General features: G+C 37.9%; 1 protein-coding gene across 1 annotated transcript in view; it reads right to left on the bottom strand.

Moving 5' to 3' along the window:
• LOC134656046 (papilin) overlaps window positions 1-21,486 on the bottom strand; it is a 143,320-nt gene that overhangs the window by 49,464 nt on the left and 72,370 nt on the right. Inside the window, exon 2 of the mRNA XM_063511562.1 lies at window positions 5,629-5,704. Within this exon, the coding sequence (XP_063367632.1) occupies window positions 5,629-5,704 (76 nt within the window). The remainder of the gene's footprint in view (window positions 1-5,628; window positions 5,705-21,486) is intronic.

The raw sequence follows: 21,486 nt of genomic DNA, 5'->3' as shown, positions 1-21,486 counted from the left end.
AAATTTCTTTATTAAGAAAGTATAAACATTGTTAAGGTGAGAGACTGCGCCACGCCAACTGCGAACCATTTCAAAAAGCTTCGCTGTCTGCTCAAGTGTGCAGTTTTTTTTATTATTGCTTGTAGAAAAACTCTTTTAAAATAAAAGTATCTAATCCTTAAAAGTTAAAACAAAACGTACTAACTTCTAAATATTCTCTTTTAGCTTTAATACACAAACATGATACAAATGCAAACTTTGTCAATACTATCAATAATATACCGCAATACATTTTTGAGCATTACATACGCATTTTTGAGCATTTATTACTGTATTAATAGTAAGATCCAGCAAATCAGTTAAGTATATAAAGTATAAAGAAGCCTTGATTGGCAACCCTGCTCAATCGAGCGATGTTCACATGGTCTCACGCTGGCTGTCCAAATGTTCAATCTTCACCGACGTTATGTCGAAACCGAAAGCAAATTTAATCTTATTTATTACCTCTGACTTTTTTTAGCCTGACTACGTTTACTTGTACTTCGGGAAAGCGCGTATATGGTTGATTGCTTAATATATAAAGTTTATTATAAGTTTTGGGACGACCAAAGGTTGAGTGGAATGAATAAGTTAAGAGTCACACGAACGTAGCCGCCGTCATACAATCGATTTATCGATGTTACGTTCTCATTTTAAAATGACATTCTGAAATATTAGGGATATATGAACATTCAAGTAACATATATCCCACCAAAAACATTTTCATGTAAAATGTTGCCAAGACGAAACCATAAGGCTCGCACTGACAAAAAGTTATCAGATCTCTTGTAGAGCCAAGCTTCTAACTCTACGAGTACAAGCCCTAACTTCACAAACTCTACACCTTAGTCAAAATATGTGGCTTGACCGTTTCGCTACTGTCACATGGACGTAAGGTGAAAAATGTATTCACTATTCATTATTTTTTAAAATACAATAGTTCTTGGAGTAACGAAACGGCCAAGCCACATATTTTGACTAAGGTGTAGAGTTTGTGAAGTTAGGGCTTGTACTCGTAGAGTTAGAAGCTTGGCTCTACAAGAGATCTGATAACTTTTTGTCAGTGCGAGCCTTATGGTTTCGTCTTGGCAACATTTTACATGAAAATGTTTTTGGTGGGATTTCACTTCTTTTTGTAAGTTGCTTCCATCCCCTAATTTAAAGGGTTGCGCGTGTGATTTAAGGACCTACTATTAAAAATCCTGAAATACGTACCTCGGGGCATCTTTTATACAATCTGCTTTTTACTGATTCCCCATACAACCTTCAACCCTCTTTTTCCCCTAACGCCTTTTTCCACACCCTTTTCACCCTTACGGGGTGATTTTGGGGTTGAAAACTATTCTATGCCATTCCCCATTACAAAAACTATCTACATACCAAATTTCAACTAAATCGGTTCAGCGGTTATTGATTTCCCATACAAAATTCCACCCCCCTTTTCCCCCCCTTAGGGACAAAAAATTTCAAGTTTTTGAATTTTTTTGTTGTTTGTGTACTAATATTATCTTACATACCAAATTTCAGCTTCCTAGGACTTCAGGAAGTACCCTAGAGGTTTTGATGATCAACAGTGAGTGAGTCAGTCAGTCAGTTTTTATGTTTAATAAGTCCACTATTGACATCATATCCCGAGAATTTTGTTTATCTGGTATAATCCAAACCCAAGTTATGAGGGTTCAAAAAAACGACGAAGCGCTTCGAGAAAAGGTAGTAGTGCCCTTGCGCTTCGCTTTGCTCGTCTTGGCGGGGGCACTACCGTGCCCCCAGATCTATGTCACTATGTCTGGTACTATATTATAGTCTTGGTTGCTAAAATTGATATACAAAAAAATAGGCTGTGACAGACGGATGGTCAGACAGACAGACGCACGAGTGATCGTATTAGGGTTCCGTTTTTTCTTTTTTAACCCTAAAAAATGAGGGCGAGAAGAAGTTTTACATACAAAACTTAAACTATACGATTAAAGCTACAGATTAAACTAAGTCTCATCCCAAAATAATTTCTAATTTTTTTTAACGACAAACCAGGATAAATAAGGAATTTATTTATATAAAAAATAATTAATTATAAAATTTTCTAATTTTAAAATACATAATACCCAACGTTTTAGATTTAATTTATATGTACCTATGACCACTAAAACATTCCAGAAATGTATAATTTAACATATATTATTTTATATCTTAACTAACTGCACTAGAAATGGATCATATGGACATTCTAACCTTAATTAAGTTACTTAGTTTTTCTACTCCCGTACTTTTATTTGACATTTAAAGGGTCGTGCACACACCTTTAAAACCCTACCTTATAGTTGTCAAGACAAGTCTTTAGTCTATTCCCCAAAAAAGAATTTGTGCATACACGCAGTATCTTTTTGGCGATTTTACGATACTTCGTGTAATGACCACTTAAAAAATGTTGAATGAAATACAGTGTTGCCAACCTTATTTTAAATGTCATCTCTGACAAATAAGTGAACCATAGACATGTTTTTATTTTATTTCATTCATTCTTTTCCCGCCCGTACCCTCCATTTTTGCTACTTCTTGAATTAAAAATATTTGTTAAATTTACAATTTTATTTCAAAGTAAGTGCTTGGTCGTAGAAAAAGTATTGTATGCAACGTTGTTTAACTGAGTCAAAAAATGCTCGTGGCGTCTTTATTAACAATTTTCGGCTACGCCTCAAATTGTTACTCACGCCACTCGCCTTTTTTGACCTCTCTTAAACAACGGTTGCATAAAATACTATTATGTATTGATGTAAAATATGTTAGAGCCAGTTACACTTTTGCTTACAAGATCTTATTTTTAATGTTTACCTAAACCATGATTGTACATGTATAACATTTAAGTAACTTTAAGCGTATTATGATTGTTGTAAATTTTGGATATTTGTCAAATAAATTTTATCTTTTATCTTTATCTTTTATTCAGTTAACGTATCTATTCTGTGCTGGTGTTTATCCCTGTAACGTTGTACCTAAAGATAACTAATTAGCCAGCCGCGGCGTGTTTTGTAGCTTTACAAAACTCTTTTAACTCTTATACGACTCCGTCGGCAGATAAGCCGTGGTTAAGAACTTAATTAAGGTAGATTAGTGTAAAGAGAAAGTATGTGATCAGGCTACTACGTGTAATAAAGTTATGGTAGTTATCAAACAAGATGATAATATTTATACAGGGTACTGTCAGTGTGGTCATGAGGCTAATGATAGAGGACTTTAAGAGAGCTACAAAATGAGAATCACCCATTTTGAGTTCTGGCTGAACTGTGCTAACCGAACCTTTTCTTGTAGCTACCTATTTATACAATTTAAAATAAATTGAACGTTAGTCGAATTTGCTCGCACAGCATACTGGTACTGTAGGGCTATGATGGCCGGCTCTTTATCATTTGTCACCATGGCTGTCACGTTCTAACAAATGTGTAAGTGCGAAAGTGACGCATAGCATGACAGGTGATAAAAATACGACCATGATAGCTGGTCTGGTCTGCGGACCAGAATATCAACATACAATCAGATTTGACGATATTTGATTGAATACTTTTCGGATAGTTCGCTACTACTCAATTAATTGGTGAATTAAATTTGTTAATTGGTGTTTTTCGTTATCTGCTTGCTTTTGTTTACGGAACCCTGAAATCGGAAAGTTTGTAATAAACTAAACAGTCATGTATTGGGCCGTCGCGGCGGCGCGGTCAAGGCGGCAGTCACGGCCGGCCGTTGTGCGCTGACATTCAGATGAGCCGCTATTACAAACGCCTACTACTGACTACTCGAAAGCTAGCTAGCTTTCGAGTAGGCAGTAGGCTCAATTCAGTACCTACTGGTTTCATAGGATACTTGTTTTCTCTCTTCTTCCTCGCGTTGTCCCGGCATTTTGCTACGGCTCATGGGAACCTGGGGTCCGCTCGGCAACTAATCCCAGAAATTGGCGTGGGCGACTGGAAAGCGGGAAAGCGACTGCCATCTGACCTTCCAATCCAACCCAGAGGATAAACTAGGCCCTTATTGGGATTAGTCCGGTTTTCTCACGATGTTTTCCTTCACCGAAAAGCGACTGGTAAATTTCAAATGATATTTCGTACATGTTCCGAAAAACTCATTGGTACGAGCTGGGGCGCCGGGGTCTGAACCCCCGATTTATAGGATACTTGTTTAAATATTTTAAATATTAATATTAGTATTATTTAGTTTTTAAATATTTTTGACACGACCTTGAAATCGCTCACGCTGATTAGTGCATGCGAAATGAAGTTTAAGGCAACGATCGTCGAGGTCGTATCAAAACCAGTTCAAATTCAAAACCGTAACAAAATCTAAAAAATCTCGTCGTTAAATCTAGCTGTATCGAGCTCATAGTCTGTGGGCCTACCGCGAACCACATTCGACGTGTTGCCTATGTCATACTTATGTACGAATTTACTAGTGCGACAGAGAGGCAACATGTCCAACGTGGTTCGCGGTAGACCCTCTGGGTACCGAAAAAAATTGTCCGTAGAAAAAGGAGGCAAATTTGACAAACGTTGACACGAGGGCGTTTTTTTTGTTGCCCCTACACTTTTTTTTTTCAAATTTGGGATTTTTTATGTTATTTCTACTCAGAATCACGAGCTCTTTCTATCCTAATAGGAGAAAAAAGGTGTCCCGAAATTTCCATACATTTTTCGATCTTTCCATTCCGCGACCGCCATACAAAGTCTATGAAAAATGGTGACGTAATGGAAATAAAAACCTTAGGACACTTTTTTTCTCCTATTAGGATAGAAAGAGCTCGTGATTCTGAGTAGAAATAACATAAAAAATCCCAAATTTGAAAAAAAAGTGTAGGAGACAACAAAAAAAAACGCCCACGAAGAGGTGATAGCAAATTTTAACTTCGCGCTTTTTATCTACTGACAACTTTTTTCGCCCGACTATTTATGATGATTGAACATGCATTATGTGAGATAGTGACGGCCACGATGGCAGGTCACCACCACCACAGTAACTGGTTCTGAGACGAGTGCTCGTTCAACGTCGGAAATAGTGTCCCGTGCAATCCTGCGCACGTTATGTCGGGCACAAACAAACAACACGTGCCTACTTGACAGGCCGGCGAATGGTCTCGTTAAACTGGCCATACAATACAATATAGGTAGGTAGACTATGTAGGTAAGTTTACTGGCCGGAAATGTTTACATTTTCTTTGGAAGAAGACCTGCCCAATTTTGAACTTTTCTCGTCTCATTAACTCACGCTTTTCTATTCGCTACATTTGATGCTGACTGTACTGAGTACTTACCTATATCGTTTTTTTTTTTAGATTAATTTGCGTCTATTATTTGTGATATATCTATCGTTTATCGTGAGGAAACCGGACTTATCCCAATAAGGACTAGTTTACCCTCTGGGTTGAAAGGTCAGATGGCAGTCGCTTTCGTAAAAACTAGTGGCTAATGCATTTCTTGGGATTAGTCGCCAAGCGGACCCCAGGCTTCCATGAGCCGTGGCAAAATGGCGGGACAACGCTAGTAAGATTATGATGATTTGCGATGTATTATAAATAAATTACCTATTAATTGTTTGTATGGACTAAATTGAAATTCGGTTACTTACATTGTGTGTGTAGGAGTGCCTGGACGCGGTCCATGTAATACAATTACTTATAACGATGGCTGCCAACAGCAGCGATCTGAAACAATACATAATTAATTATTTAAATTTTTGTTATATTAATGCAGGAAAGCGAACTAATTCCAACGAGATTAATATTCTCTTCTAGGTTGGAAGTGTTGGAAGGTCAAATAATGGCAGGCGATTTCGTAAAAACTTCAGTGTGTCAACTGTCAATCGCTGGGGTTAGGATTGCCTGGGCTATAACCGCGAAAATCGAAGTTCGCAAATTGCGGGCATCTGTCTCTGTCTCTCTAATTACGCCTTCATTGGAGTAAAAGAGAAAGATCCCCGCAATTTGCGAATTTCGGTTTTTATATCGGAGAAGTGCCCAAATAGCTTCCTAAACGGGAATTAATTAGGTAACTTTATTTAATTCCTCCAAACAGAATAATATAAATAAAGCTATATCCATTAATGTCTCTTTAAATACTTAACTTACACGCGACATTTAAATAGTATAATGACATTGTTGTTGCGTTTCAGGTTTGCAGTTTTCAACGTTCTTATTGCTTTCACAATAAAGTCTAGTTTTGTAAAATGACGGGTAGATAGTTGTGGTAACATATAGTATTTAAACGATGAATCTGAACACTTTCGGCTCCGACGGACGGTCGGTCGATAAAAGTGTCGATAAACTTATCGATAAAGGACTCGTGTCTAACCGTAAACTGAGGGATGATAACATCTACATTTGGGTTTGGCCCAAGTCGAGAGAAGCATCGAGCTAATCCGTTTTCAATTGATACTCGAGACAAGCAAAACACCTCTAACAACAACATACGCCTCTAAGACGAATCACTATGGGCCCGATTCGGATTTTGAACTAGACATCTATAAGATATCTATTTTTTTGTCATAGGTGCAGGTAATCCTCATTGGATACTGCCAGCACGGTTTTGGCAGCAAGACATCACCAAGATACGACAACGACTTAAACTTAAATTTTCTCGGGGCAGAGGTGTAGGGTTGGAGCCGGTCTACCTAGCTTTATTTGACGTTCATAAGCGCATTGTAATTATGCCTACTTGAATAAACTATCTTTTATCTTATCTTTATCTTTATCTTTAAGATCTAGCCTGTCAAATTTGACATTTACGCGACTCTGGAGATACTCATCCAAGTCACATCTAATAGATATCTAATGGAAATCGTTCGTTCCTACGATATTTTAAAGTAAAAGTGACATTGGTTGGCCGAATTGAGCTGCAAAAGAGAACTAGTTGAAATCTAAACTATAACGTATCTAGAATGGATCTAGTACGTGTCGTCTCTTGTGAATATCTTGAAGTTCGAATACGTCAGTATACCTCCTGCAAGGGTTTCGAAAACCTCTTATGACGATATCATGAATACATAGCGATTCTTACCATACCTACAAGTAATTTAAATCGCACAGAATATCAATTTCTTTTCAAATCAAACCCGTTGTAATGCGTGTTGTAGGTATTATAGCACAGCGGTCGGTACGCACCTCAGTGAAGTGACGAAACTTTAACAAGATATCTGCATAAGGGATGCCATCATAGCTATGAATAACCCATAATTTATTTATTGTTCAAACAAAAAACATACGAATGGCGGACTTAATGCCTAAAGGCATTCTCTACCTGTCAATCGTTTTGTTAAACATAGACATTTTGGTACATGAAATATGCATAACTTACAAGCAGTAATTTAACCGTGAAGTCAAACTCACGAGCATTGTCCTGCTTATCAAAAGCTTGTAACTTGTAATACAAGAGGAAGTCATTTTCTAACAAAAGCTGTCAAAAAGTGGCATCCGCTTGTATTACAAGTTACAAGCTTTTGAGAAACGCTTTTTTTTTTCTGCATCGCTCAACGTTATTAACTTACACTAAATCCTGCGCCCGAGCAGTCCCACGGGATTGGGCTCGTTTACAAAAGGGCGGAGATGAAAGCCGAGCGTTAATTACCGGCGTGACTCGAGACAGGCCCCCAGGACCTTCCACTGTGAACCTTTGCTGTGAACTGGAGGCCAGAAGGGCTGGGAAAATTGTGAACCGACATTTTCACTCTTGACTCCTCCTATTGAAGCCCTCCAAGTTTGATAGGGTTAATCCTACTCAACCAATTATATACATATACTAGCGACCCGCCCCGGCTTCGCACGGGTTAATAAATTATACATAAAACTTCCTCTTGAACCATTATCTATTAAAAAAAACCGCATCAAAATCCGTTGCATAGTTTTAAAGATCTAAGCATACATAGGGACAGACAGACAGCGGGAAGCGACTTTGTTGTATACTATGTAGGTAGTGATTATATAGATACTGTAAGAAGTTCAGATTTGCTAACAGAAAGAAAACTAATGATACCGAGGATAAAAAAAAATTAAGACAAAGTTTTTGAAGCACATCAGTCCATAAATGGCTACATTAATAGAAAATGCAATCTTGTTTTGTGATTCCTGGTTTCCCTCTATGTTACTGCTTAACCAAGCACCAAGCATCAGCATCTGCTATAAATAAATGATTTTGTTCAGTGATGACAGTGATGACATTGTTTCAGCTGCAGACTGATTTATAACACTACTAAATCATACAAGGGTTCTTAGGGGAATCTCAATGAGTAATGTTCATATTGAAAAAGGACAATAAGCAAAGAGCAGAGTAGCTAATACTTATATATGCTCGTTTTTTAAATTACATGCTTTGGAAAAGATATAGGAGGTAAATATAATTAGTGGTATCAGTTAAGTTGTATTACGCAGACAAATTGTAAGGTGTTTGGCGAAAGAATTCATTAATAATTTTGAGCATAACTACAAGACGAGACCGATGAATATCGCTTCTGCGCAGTAGATATTCCTTCCTCCTAAACCAACCATTTTCGAAGTGACATCCTGGCTGCTAAGATCTGAGAATACCTACTAAAAACCGGCCAAGTGCGAGTCGGACTCGCGCACGGAGGGTTCCGCACCATCAACAAAAAATAGAGCAAAACAAGCAAAAAAACGGTCACCCATCCAAGTACTGACCCCGCCCGACGTTGCTTAACTTCTGTCAAAAATCACGTTTGTTGTATGGGAGCCCCACTTAAATCTATATTTTATTCTGTTTTTAGTATTTGTTGTTATAGCGGCAACTGAAATACATCATCTGTGAAATTTTCAACTGTCTAGCTATCACGGTTCGTGAGATACAGCCTGGTGACAGACGGACGGACGGACGGACGGACGGATGGACAGCGGAGTCTTAGTAATAGGGTCCCGTTTTTACCCTTTGGGTACGGAGCCCTAAAAATTAGGATCTTAAGCTGCAAAGGCAACCGATATCTAACCATTCAACCCAAAGGAACTAGGTATCGTTTCGGCTTACCTACTATGTTTTTATGTTGTTCTAATAAATTGGAGAATAGCGAACTCTGACTTTGACTTCTCGAGGCCCATTCATGTGAATGTAAAGGCCAGATTAATGAATAGCAGAGCTATGTGACAGTCAATGGAGCAAGGCGAGCCGCGCCGGCGCATCCTGCGGAAGGTAACACTATCGCAACTGTCAATTAGCGGGAATTAAACAGCCATTGACGGCATCCTCGATATATCATCAATACTATATCCTGGAGCCGTGACTCTAAGTCTCACCAAAGACAGTAATTTTTCCACTTTTAAATTTATTCTAAGCTTAATAGCGTCGATCGCAGACGATTCTGCTTGTTAAAAATTAAAACTATATGAATTTACACTAATATTAAATAAATTTTAAGTAGGTATCCTATCTTATTTAACTTTTTAAGTTTTTCTTTTCCAAAATGAGAATGCAATGCAGTGAGTCGATTTATGATTTTCGTCAGGATTTATATTAAACTATCCTTATCGCGCTATCATCATAACGCTAAGTTCTGCGTCGTATCTCGTTATTTAGAGTAATTCAGCTAAGCTCTAATTAGCTAAGTAATATCATCAGTATCGTCACACATTTTGTGCATATATCGCATGTATATGGTTTCTCAGGACGTAAAGCATCCTGGGCGGTTCCAAGTTTTTTAATCAGTCTTAAATATATGCATGTATAATAAGTTGTAATCATCATAACATTACATTAATAATACGTGACCATCTACTTTTGGTACAACGGATGCAATGCATTTTGGGAGTCTATGAAAACAATATTGTGATTCTATTGTGTCAGGTCATTCCGAATTCGAAGCAGCATTGTCATTATAATATTTAGTCATGCAACCTACATTCTGATGTGCCTAGGCTCTGGCCTAGGCTTCCTAATTCGAGTCTGAGTCTGCATTTTGATGATGGATAGCTTAAGGATATACTGATTAATAAATTGTATAATTAATCAGCATCACATTTCGGTAGATGTAATTGAATCAATCTCAATCAATCTGTTGTTGAAACATTTGATGAATTCAACAACAGATTGAGTAAATTGAGCTTGACAAATATAAATATGATTTAAAAACAGGCCGTTTCATAGACAAAAGCAAATAATATTAAGCGCTTACGTCCAGCGAAATAAGTAAATAACACTCGCAGATGCAATAAATTATTATTTCCATATATGTATAAGTAAACTGGCGATGTAGCATTTACAAAGAGTTAAAAACGCTCATTCAGGGAAAAAAAATCAAATACCGCGTAGCTGAATATGTCCTTTTACGTTTTAAAAGGGATCGATTCAAACACATTAAGTGTAATCACGAGTTGAATAAATATTGCATCTCGAATTTACTGCTTTGTAAGTGCATGTTCATTGTCATTATCGTAAACAGTGCAGCCAACAACACGGTAGTTAACCCCTTGGGCCGGTGTTGCCAACTGTTAGTTGTGTAACCAACATTTACTATGACAATGGGCTGGTAGACGTGTACAAAGGATATGTTGTTGTCGTGATATTTCCAAGTGTTGGGTAAGCCATTGGTAAATTTCAAATACATTTTAACACATACTTTTTTTTTTAAATAACGAAATACTGAGCACGAAAATAACTCGGCTGTATTTCGTCTGAAAACGATTTTTCACTGGTTTATTTAAATAGCTTTATAGTTTTTATTAGAACCTTATGTTTGTTCTTGTTTTGGTTTCTCGAAAGATTTATTGATCCGATGATCAATAAATACATTTTATAGGTTTATCTAAATCTTCAACGTATAAGTTCACATGGACTGGTGAGTCATATAAATAGGTAGGTCTATATTGTGCAAAATTATATTTAGAGCTAGTCGCCTAGTCGACGTAGAAGTCGTAAAGAACTTTCAACCAAAAACCCCCTTAGGGCCCGATTCGGATTTTGTAATAAATATCTATTAGACATCATCTCCAAGATACGATAACGATATGTTTAAGATCTAACCTGTCAAATTTGACATTTCCGCGATTCTGGAGATACCTTTGAACGATTTCCACAAGATATTACTTAGAGATCTAATTCACATCTAATAGATATCTAACACGATCTATCGTAAAAGTGACATTGGTTGCACGAATTGCGCTGCAAAAGAGAACTAGTTGAAATCTAAACTATAAAGTATCTAGTACGTGTTGTCTCTTGTGAATATCTTGAAGTTCGAATACGGCAGTTAGAGTTTGAATGATGATGATGATGGTGATGAGCTTTACAACTTTTTAACCGACGAAATATGTGAAATGTTAAAATGTTTCAAATTTCAAGGTTTTCAATTTCCTATCTTTAAAGGTTTATGACATTATTAAAAAACGGACTACAAGCCAAACAGAGTACCTAAGACAAACGGTCATTATTAGCATGTAGCTTTTCTAAACATAAAATATAATTTAGGCCATAACTTTATAAAATAGCAATCCTTACTGTGTCAATAACGTTGAATAGTAATCTATCAATCCGATACTAAGAAGTACAATAACCGCATGACAAAACAGGCCAGCAATCAGACTATTATCGCCAATAAAGCGACAAAGACATGTCTCTAGTGCCAATAATAGCACATTTCGCGTATCGTAATTTCATCGGACGCTGACATGCGCTGAAGGAATACTAATATTGTTGGCATTATGCACAACTATTGTTCCTTATTACAATGCTAACATTTTATTGGCTATGCTAGTTTTGTATGCCGATTGCAGAGTTGCAATTGACTTATTGATATTTTATTCGGTACATTAACCTTTAAATTTGCTATCACTTTGTGTGGTGTATGTCAAACTGTCAGCAATGTTTTTCATTAATGTAAATATGAATTTCAATCTGCATGTTGATGTACTTTATAACTTTTTAAATAAATAAGGCCACGGATGCCCTTGTAGACACCACGGGTATATAAACAATTGCGAATTACGACGTTAGAAATGTGTCTGTCATATGATGTTTCCAGGTGTCTAATAGAGACCAACCAATAGGAGAGAGTAGGGTATTTTGCAATTACCGAAAAAATACTAATGTGCATTATCAGCAAAACTTGATATGGTTTCCAAATCCCCAAGTCGCCACATTATTAATAGAGGCAGCGACATAGATTGTTTTCAAGCCTTTCTTTAATAATGACGAATTCCCAATCATTACAATGTGCCATAGATTATACTCGCTGGAACTAGTGCTTAACGCGCATGTCACACTTGCGTTAATTATGCAAAGTGGTGCCATGCGCATGCGGTACGCGCGCGCCGCTTCCGACGCCGCCGCGTCTGCGCGCACCACCCGAAATAACCGTGCGCAAGTGTGACTTGGAATCAGATTTTTACGTTACCGCAAATTTGGACGTAAGTACTTGGAAATCACGTTTTGCTTACGACGTTAACAACCAACGGCTAACAACTTACTAGGTAATCAGAATCGATAAAAGCTCTATTTCTATGTCAGGTATATCCAATGTAGGTACATACTTCACAATGTACTAGGTACTCTGTATCTCTGTACTGATTAATCCAGTCTAAACAAGATTTATCTATGGCCCTGAAAGTACTCTATTGTCATCTAGATAAACCTTGGTAAAAATATTTTAATTACGTGGAAATATTGTTACGAGACTCCTACTTTATTTCTAACAATGTTGCGCTTATAATTAGTTAACATCAGTGAAAGTTAACTGATGTCACAGAGCACAAGACAAAAGATTAACAAAGGCAAAGGAACGCAACTTAACGCATGCTCACACCACTTGTCTCAGTTAAGCAGTGACAGTGTTAAATACCGGTCATTTTACATGTCCCGCGAGTAATCATAATTAATCTCTTCGGCGATAACAGTATCTCGTGGCAGTTGCTAGGATTCTCGGTAAATCTCTAATGTACAATGTGTGTAAGGAGATAAGTGAGCGGCTTAATTATTTTAATTGGTCAAGTGAACCGCCATGTTATTTATTTTATTTTATTTGTTTCTTAACAGATAAAATAAAATTATTCTGCATATAATCGCGTATCAACAAGAGCTGTTTCCAATTTTGCTAAATAATGGTGTCCATCACTACTATGAATATAATTATTCTACTTTAATTTTTTCGTGCATATATGTACAAAGTTCTGATATTTAATAAATACACAGACTTAAAATTCATACTGCGGATTTGCAAATTAAATCTGAGACCCTGAGAATTGTCTTTCAGGCTCTCCAATGTAGACAATTCAGATTCTATGTCCAAGGAATACGATTCAAAATCCTCTTCACATCAATAAATTTGCCTTGCAAAACTTTGCGGCAGGATTACCGCATGTGAACCATCGTTAACTGACAATTCCTAAGCCTTATTTCAAAGACAATAAGGTCAGTGAATAGTGCTGCTGTTAGAACGTCATCAGGACATGCGCGAGATCGCTTAAGGAGCGATGAAATCATGCGCAAGGATTAAGTTTATGGGAGCGTTAACTTTGATGTGAATGATTGTCATCTGTAATAAGGAGATTGACATAAATTTGTAGTATCGCTCGCAGACGTATCTGCTTGTTAAAGAATTGGTTTAAGGAGATTGTCATAACTTATTATTGCGAGAATACTATCGTTACTAAAATCAAATTAAGTGCAATAAATTTAAGTATTATGAGGCATTCAGATAGTAGTCATTTTCTCTGAACCAACTAATCTATAATCAATTCTATCAGATGATTTCCTAGGTGACTAGGAATAATAAAAAGACAGTATGTATGTATGTATTAACAATGGCAATTGACTAAAACATAAATGAGGTCATGTGGTGTAAAGGAAACATACCTAAGTTTATTTTGCTCAGGGCCAGAGAAACAATATCAGGTTTCCTCTTGCCCCAGTGTTTCTACTACCCCATCTAGCCTTGCATAAAAATTCAAAGATGCTTAGCAAATTGTAGAGGTGGCTACTTTTTATTAGAGCAGGATTTACGACATTTAATTTATAACAGCAACTTTTCAACACTCGTTGATATGAATCTAAACAAAACTTACTTGCAATTCAAGAAAGATCCACCCACTTCGAAACGCGTGAATCAATCGTCAGTGAATGGAGAGTATACTTATTTACTGTTCAACGGTGATTGATCGTGGATCTAGACTTTTACGCTTTCAACGTTCCTACGCGTGCCCACGCGCAGCGCGCAAGGTTAACGTTCTTCTAGCTAATAAAATATGCGAAATATTTCAACACACACACTTCTAAACATCCTACCTGTAATTTTTACCCAATAGTTCAGTCATTATAGACTTTGACCTGTGAATAATCAGTTCCTGGATTTTTTTTCGTAGGTCCCTCGGGGGGGTCACTGGGAGTGTAAATTCGAAAAGTAGACTGAATCAGGCTCCTGTGTATATTCGAAAAACGGTTTTTCTTGAATAACTCGGCCATGTTTGATTTTACGGTAAAACCGTGAGGACAGAAATTGTAGGAAATTTGATTCTCTACAAGTTTTGTCCTCACAATTTTTCTTCTACGATCGATATTTTGAAAATTAAATTTGAAATAAAGCGACAAAGTCAAAATTTGATTCTCTACAAGTTTAGTCCTCTTCATTTATGCCGTAAAGTTGAAAATAAACGAGATGGTGAAAATATTTTGAATTTTTATATGTCTGTGTATTTTTGTCTAATTCTTTGGCATGGCCTGTACGCCTACCACCAATTTTGACACTGACGTATTCGCTAGCATTTGCGTAACTTACTTTCTATGCATCTGGCTTGTACGGGCATATTACTATAAGAATTAAACGACGAATTGTAATAATAAAACTATGTTTGAAGTTTAAATATTCCTACAAGATTCGTATTATATCAGAAGGAATCATAAAACGACGTGTAATTTCGCGCTTGAAAACTTCAACTTCAAAGGAGTAGTAACAACGCGATTCGCATTTTGTTATTTTTAACTAATATAAACTAAACGAGCTGCTATTATTTCACCGACTGTGCGATGGAGATTCAATAGTATTCGACACGAACAAAGTCATATGGCGAATATCATTCGCTCGATGTTCCTCATTCACCTTTATATTTTTAGGTCTTTATCCGCATTTATGAGAATGACATATTATTATTATTATCTCTTTATTTATCTTTTCTCTTAAGTTAGGGTTTTTATAATCATCATCTTCCTCGCGTTATCCCGGCATTTTTGCCACGGCTCATGGGAGCCTGGGGTCCGCTTGACAACTAATCCCAGTAATTGGCGTGGGCACTAGTTTTTACGAAAGCGACTGCCATCTGACCTTCCAACCCAGAGGGTAAACATGGCCCGTATTAGGATTAGTCCGGTTTCCTCACGATGTTTTCCTTCACCGAAAAGCGACTGGTAAATATCTAATGATATTTCGTACATAAGTTCCGAAAAACTCATTGGTACGAGCCGGGGTTCGAACCCGCGACCTCCGGATTGCAAGTCGCACGCTCTTACCGCTAGGCCACCAGCGCTTCTTCGCTAGGCCACCAGCGCTTCTTATAATATATTATATAGGGTTTTTATAATATGAATATAAAAGTAAAATATAAAAACACTTACAAAACAATAAAAAAAAACATATAAACACATTATAAAAAACCTAACCTAGAATGCCGCCGGCAGCGGGGCAGGGCCCAAGCTACCGGTGGTCAGGGCCGCAGAGAGAGGAACCGGCGGACTATCCGCGCCGTGTCCAAGATCACCGCCTTCTGCATCCGGCCCTTGATCCAACCACCTAGCGAGAGTCTCTCAAGATGTTGGTCGAGACTCTTCGCTATTAGACCGTTCGCTGAAACAACTATCGGGACAATGATCGTCGAATCAACATCCCACATGGCGGTTATCTCGTGAGCCAAGTCTAGGTACTTACTGGACTTGTCCTTCTCGGCTTTCACGAGATTCTCATCATGGGGGATGGTGATGTCAACGAGCACGGCCCGGCGTTGCGCTCGATCTATTATCACAATGTCAGGCTTATTGGCTACAATAGTCCTGTCAGTGATAATAGATCGATCCCAATAGAGCGTGGCACGACCATTCTCGAGAACTGGCACAGGTGAATACTTGTAGTACGGTACTTCGCGGTCCACAAGACCGTATAGAAGAGCAAGCTGCTGGTGAATAATCCTGGCTACGAGATTATGTCTGTGCAAGTACTCGCCGTTAGCAAGATGAGAACAACCGGAAATGATATGCCTGAGTGACTCTCCGGGACGGCGGCATGCCCGACAAATGTCGACCGTACCGTCCTTCAGGATATATTTCCGATAGTTGTTCGTCATCATTACTTCGTCCGCAATTGCACAGGCAAAACCCTCGGTTTCTCCGAAGAGATCCCCGAATCGTAACCAGTTCACCGACGCGAGCAGGTCCACATCGGGTCCCGTGAGGGCCTTGTAGAACCGCCCGTGTAGCACCTTACTCTCCCATGCCGTCTTGCGATCCGCAGTACTTAGTACCACAGGTTTGCGCCAGTTCTCGTTTGCCAAGGAGAGCGGCGTGAGGTTACTGTCTACTGCCACGACATCACGATGCATCCCACACTGGTTGTTAAGGAAATAATTCCTGAGATTGTACACCTCGCGGTTGTGGAGATCCTTGGCGTTTAGGAAGCCTCGGCCTCCACATTTCCGTGGGATGTACAATCTCATAACTGACGAGCGTGGGTGTAGCATGCGATGCGCGGTGAGCAGTGATCGGACCCTCCGATCCAGGGCGTCCAGCTCGGTCTGAGTCCACCTTAGTATGCCAAAGGAGTATGTGAGTAGGGGCATTACCCAGGCGTTGAAGGCGCGCACTTTGTTGCCTCCTGACAAAAGACTGTTAAGAACTTTTGTGAGCCGACTGAAAAAGCGCTCCTTCACCGACCGTCTAATACCCTCGTCCTCAATACCCAACGACTGTGACATACCAAGGTATTTATAGGTTTCTGATTCAGAGATAGATCTGAAAGACATTGTCTCAGAAGGTTGTAAATTTGTTGAATTTACAACCCTCCCCCGCTGTACATGCATAACCGCACATTTATCGACACCAAACTCCATGTTGATGGCACTACTGAAGACTTCGGTGGTTTTCAGTAGCTCCGTCAAGTCTTGGTTATTTGGTGCAAATAATTTGAGGTCATCCATGTACAGAAGGTGAGAAATGACTTCACCCTCTCTCCGAAGCCGGCAACCTAGTCCCAAATCCTTCAGCAGGGTGCTGAGGGGATTCAGAGCTAGGCAGAACCATAGGGGACTCAGACTATCACCCTGAAATATTCCTCGCTCAATCCTTATGAAATCCTGCGGGCCAGGGCGGTCATCCCCGCCTCCTGGTTGACGAAGGACTGTGGTCCACTGTCTCATACACGCGCTTAGAAAGGCTCTCAAAGCTGCATCAACTTTATACAGCTCTAAGACCCTCCCCAGCCATGAATGAGGCACCGAATCATAGGCCTTCTTGTAGTCAATCCAAGCGGCTGAGAGGGCCTCCTTGTTCCGCCGGATTTGTTGGCAAATGGTCATGTCTATGAGGAGGAGCTCTTTAGTACCACGGGACCCAACCCTACATCCATTTTGAGCAGGGGCCAAAATATTGTTAGCGACAATGTGCGCGTTGATTTTTGTCCTCAAAATGGATGTAAGGAGCTTATAAAGTGTAGGTAAGCACGTGATGGGCCTGTAATTCTTCGCTTCCGTGGTACTACCGGACTTATAGAGCAGGAAGGTGACACCAGTTGTTAAGGAAGGTGGGAGAGAACCAAGCTCGAGGGCTTGTTGAAATTATTATTCTCTTTATTTACTGGAACTCTCTAGGCTAGGTGATTTATAATATGAATATAAAAGTAAAATATAAAAACACTTACAAAACAATAAAAAATACATATAAACACATTATAAAAAACCTAACCTAGGGTGCCGCCAGCAGCGGGGCATTATTATTATTCCTTTATTTATCTTTCCTCTTACGTTAGGTTATTTATAATCTATATATATAAATGCAAGTGTCCTGACTGACTGACTGACTGACTGATTCATCAACGCAGAGCCGAAACTACAAAAGCTAGAAAGTTGAAATTTGCACACTAGGTTGAATTTATAAAGTGTACAAGAGATAAGAAGCGATTTTGAAAAATTCAACCCCTAAGGGGGTTAAAAAGGGGATGAAAGGTTGTATGGGGTGCAAGTTTTATTTTAAGCTAGGAATTTGAAACTTTGTAAAAATGTACTATATTAAAAAACAAGAAAACTAATTTCTGCGTTTTCGGAAATTCATCCCCCAAGGTGGTGAAAAAGGGGTTGAAAGTTTGTATGGAGATCAAATATTTTTGTGAGTGTTGGACTTGAAACTTTGTATATGGGGATATTATTATAAGACGGGAAAAGTAATTTCAGCGTTTTTGAAAATTCATCCCCTAACAGGGTTAAAAAGGTGTTGAAAGTTTGAATCCATTACAAATGCTTTGAAACTTCTTAGAAAGACATAATAGCCGATGACAAAAAAAAGGAATTGCGACGTTTTAGGTAATTCAACCCCTAAGGGGGTAAAAAAGGGGATAAAACTTTGTCCTGGGGTGCAAATTTTATTTTAAGCTAGGACCTTGAAAATTCGTAAAAAGGTATTAAATTAAAAAACAAGAACACTAATTTCTGCGTTTTCGAAAATTCATCCCCCAAGGTGGTGAAAAAGGGGTTGAAAGTTTGTATGGAGATCAAATATTTTGGTGAGTGTTGGACTTGAAACTTTGTATATGGGGATATTATTATAAGACGGGAAAAGTAATTTCAGCGTTTTTGAAAATTCATCCCCTAACAGGGTTAAAAAGGGGTTGAAAGTTTGATCCATTACAAATGCTTTGAAACTTCTTAGAAAGACATAATAGCCGATGACAAAAAACAGGAATTGCGACGTATTAGGTAATTCAACCCCTAAGGGGGTAAAAAAGGGGATGAAAATATGTCCTAGGGTGCAAATTTTATTTTAAGCTAGGACCTTGAAACTTCGTAAAAAGGTATTAAATTAAAAAACAAGAAAACTAATTTCAGCGTTTTTAAAACTTCATCCCCCGAGGTGGTAAAAAAGGGGTTGAAATTTGTACGGAGATCAAATATTTTTGAGACTGCGGGACTTGAATCTTTGTATTTGGGGATATTATTAGAAGACAGGAAAAGTTATTTTAGCGTTTTGTAAAATTCATCTCCTAACAGGGTTAAAAAGGGGTTGAAAGTTTGTATGGAGTTCAAATTTTATTTTAAGTTAGGAACTTGAATCTTCGTAAAAATATATGTTATTAAAATACAAGAAAACTAATTTCAGCGTTTTTGAATTATCATCGCCTAAGGTGGTGAAAAGGGGGTTGAAAGTTTGTATGCCTATCAAACATTTTTTCGAACGCGGGACTTGAATCTCTGTATTTCGGGATATTATTAAAATACAGGAAAAATAATTACAGCGTTTTGTAAAATTCATCCCCCAACAGGGTTAAAAAGGGGTTGAAAGTTTTAATCCATTACAAATGCTTTGAAACTTCTTAGAAAGGCATAATAGCTGATTACAAAAAAAAAGTAATTGCTACGTTTTTGGAAATTCAACCCCTAAGGGGGATAAAAAAAAGATGAAAGTTCGTCTTAGGGTGCAAATTTTATTTTAAGCTAGGAACTTGAAACTTTGCAAAAAGGTATTAAATTAAGATACAAGAAAACTAATTTCAGCGTTTTTGAAAATTTATCCCCTAAGGTAGTGAAAAAGGGGTTGGGAATTTGTATGGATATCAAACATTTTTTCGAACGCGTGACTTGAATCTTTCTATTTGGGGATATTATTAGAAGACAGGAAAAGTTATTTTAGCGTTTTGTAAAATTCATCCCCTAACAGGGTTAAAAAGGGGGTTGAAAGTTTGTATAGGGTTCAAATTTTATTTAATAAAGCTACAAACTTGAAACTTCGTAAAAATGTATTTTATCAAAAGAGAAGAAAACGAATGTCAGAGATTTTGATAATTCATCCCCCGAGGTGGTGAAAAAGGGGTTGAAAATTTGTATGGAGGCCAAACATTTTTTTAGTTGCGGGACTTGAATCGTTGTATAAAGGCATATTATTAGAATACAAGAAAAATAATTTCAGCTTTTAAAAAATCATCCCCTAAAATGGTTAAAAAAGGGGTTGAAAGTTTGTATAGGGTTCAAATTTTATTTAAAGCTAGGAACTTCAAACTTCGTAAATAGGTAGTTAGGTTTTATTAAATAGAGGACATGAAAATCTTCTAAGAGGGTTTAGAGGGATTATATCGAAGACAATTTTATTCAGTTAGGGGCTTGAAACTTCGTAGGTTGTGAAAGACAAAGTCTCATGCGTTGTATAATATTAATAATTAACAAATGATTAACCGTCCTACCGCAATCTCTTGCTGCATAATGTTCTAAGCTAATGTAGAATATATAACCACCAATATACAAATCCACGCGTACGAAGTCGCGGGCAACAGCTAGTATGAATATAAAAGTAAAATATAAAAACACTTACAAAACAATAAAAAATACATATAAACACATTATAAAAAACCTAACCTAGAATGCCGCCGGCATTATTATTATTATTAGGAGCCTGTAATGTCCCACTGCTGGGCAAAGGCCTCCCCCCACTTTTTCCAGTCTTCCCGATCCTGTACAGTCTCTGGCCATTCCTTTAAAAAGGAGTCTAGCTCGTCTCGCCATCGCCGACGTGGTTTGCCAACTCCTCGTTTTGAGCTGGGCTGCCACTCTGTGGCGATCTTGGCCCACAGCTCACTCGGCATGACATAGATTATAAAAAAAAACAATTGTTATATTAAGAAAATGTACTTAAAAATTAAGTTACTGTAAAAATTATGCATTTTTCAACCTTCAGTATTTTAATCGCTTGAAAACTAAGTACTTAAGTACAGCTATAATAATAATATAAATTATGCATGTAGGTGACATGACCAAGACTTTCTTTTTCTAAGTACACTGTTAGCTCACAGTTCTCTTTTGTTTTTCTGTCGTAATACTGTCATAAGCATTCATGTAAATTAGGCTGGTCTAGAATAAGTCCTGATGCCTAGCGGACGCTGCCTACGCGACTTCCTTATTGGTATTTCTATTCTTATGTCGATGAGACGATGATATTGCAAAATGTTTAAAAAATGTTTTAGTGGTACAGTCGCCATCAGATATATCGGCGCGACCGAAGTGTTCACAATATCTGAACACGCGCTCTAACGCCCTGACTGAATAGTGGCGTGTTCAGATATTTCTGAACGCCTTGACCGCTCCGATATATCTGATGGCTACTGTACCTAATAAAGAATCTACATATAGTGACATGTATAAAAACGGTCTACATCTTTCAGGGCCTCAATTCGTCTACCTAATTACTGTAATGCAGGTAGCCAATCGAGAAATAATAAAGGTGTTAATTATTAATTGAACAATTATTTGCATAATAG

Source organism: Cydia amplana, chromosome 17 (assembly GCF_948474715.1).
Source record: "Cydia amplana chromosome 17, ilCydAmpl1.1, whole genome shotgun sequence".
In the NCBI taxonomy this organism is placed as follows: Eukaryota; Metazoa; Arthropoda; class Insecta; order Lepidoptera; family Tortricidae; genus Cydia; species Cydia amplana.
This window is presented reverse-complemented; position numbering and strand designations above follow the sequence as displayed.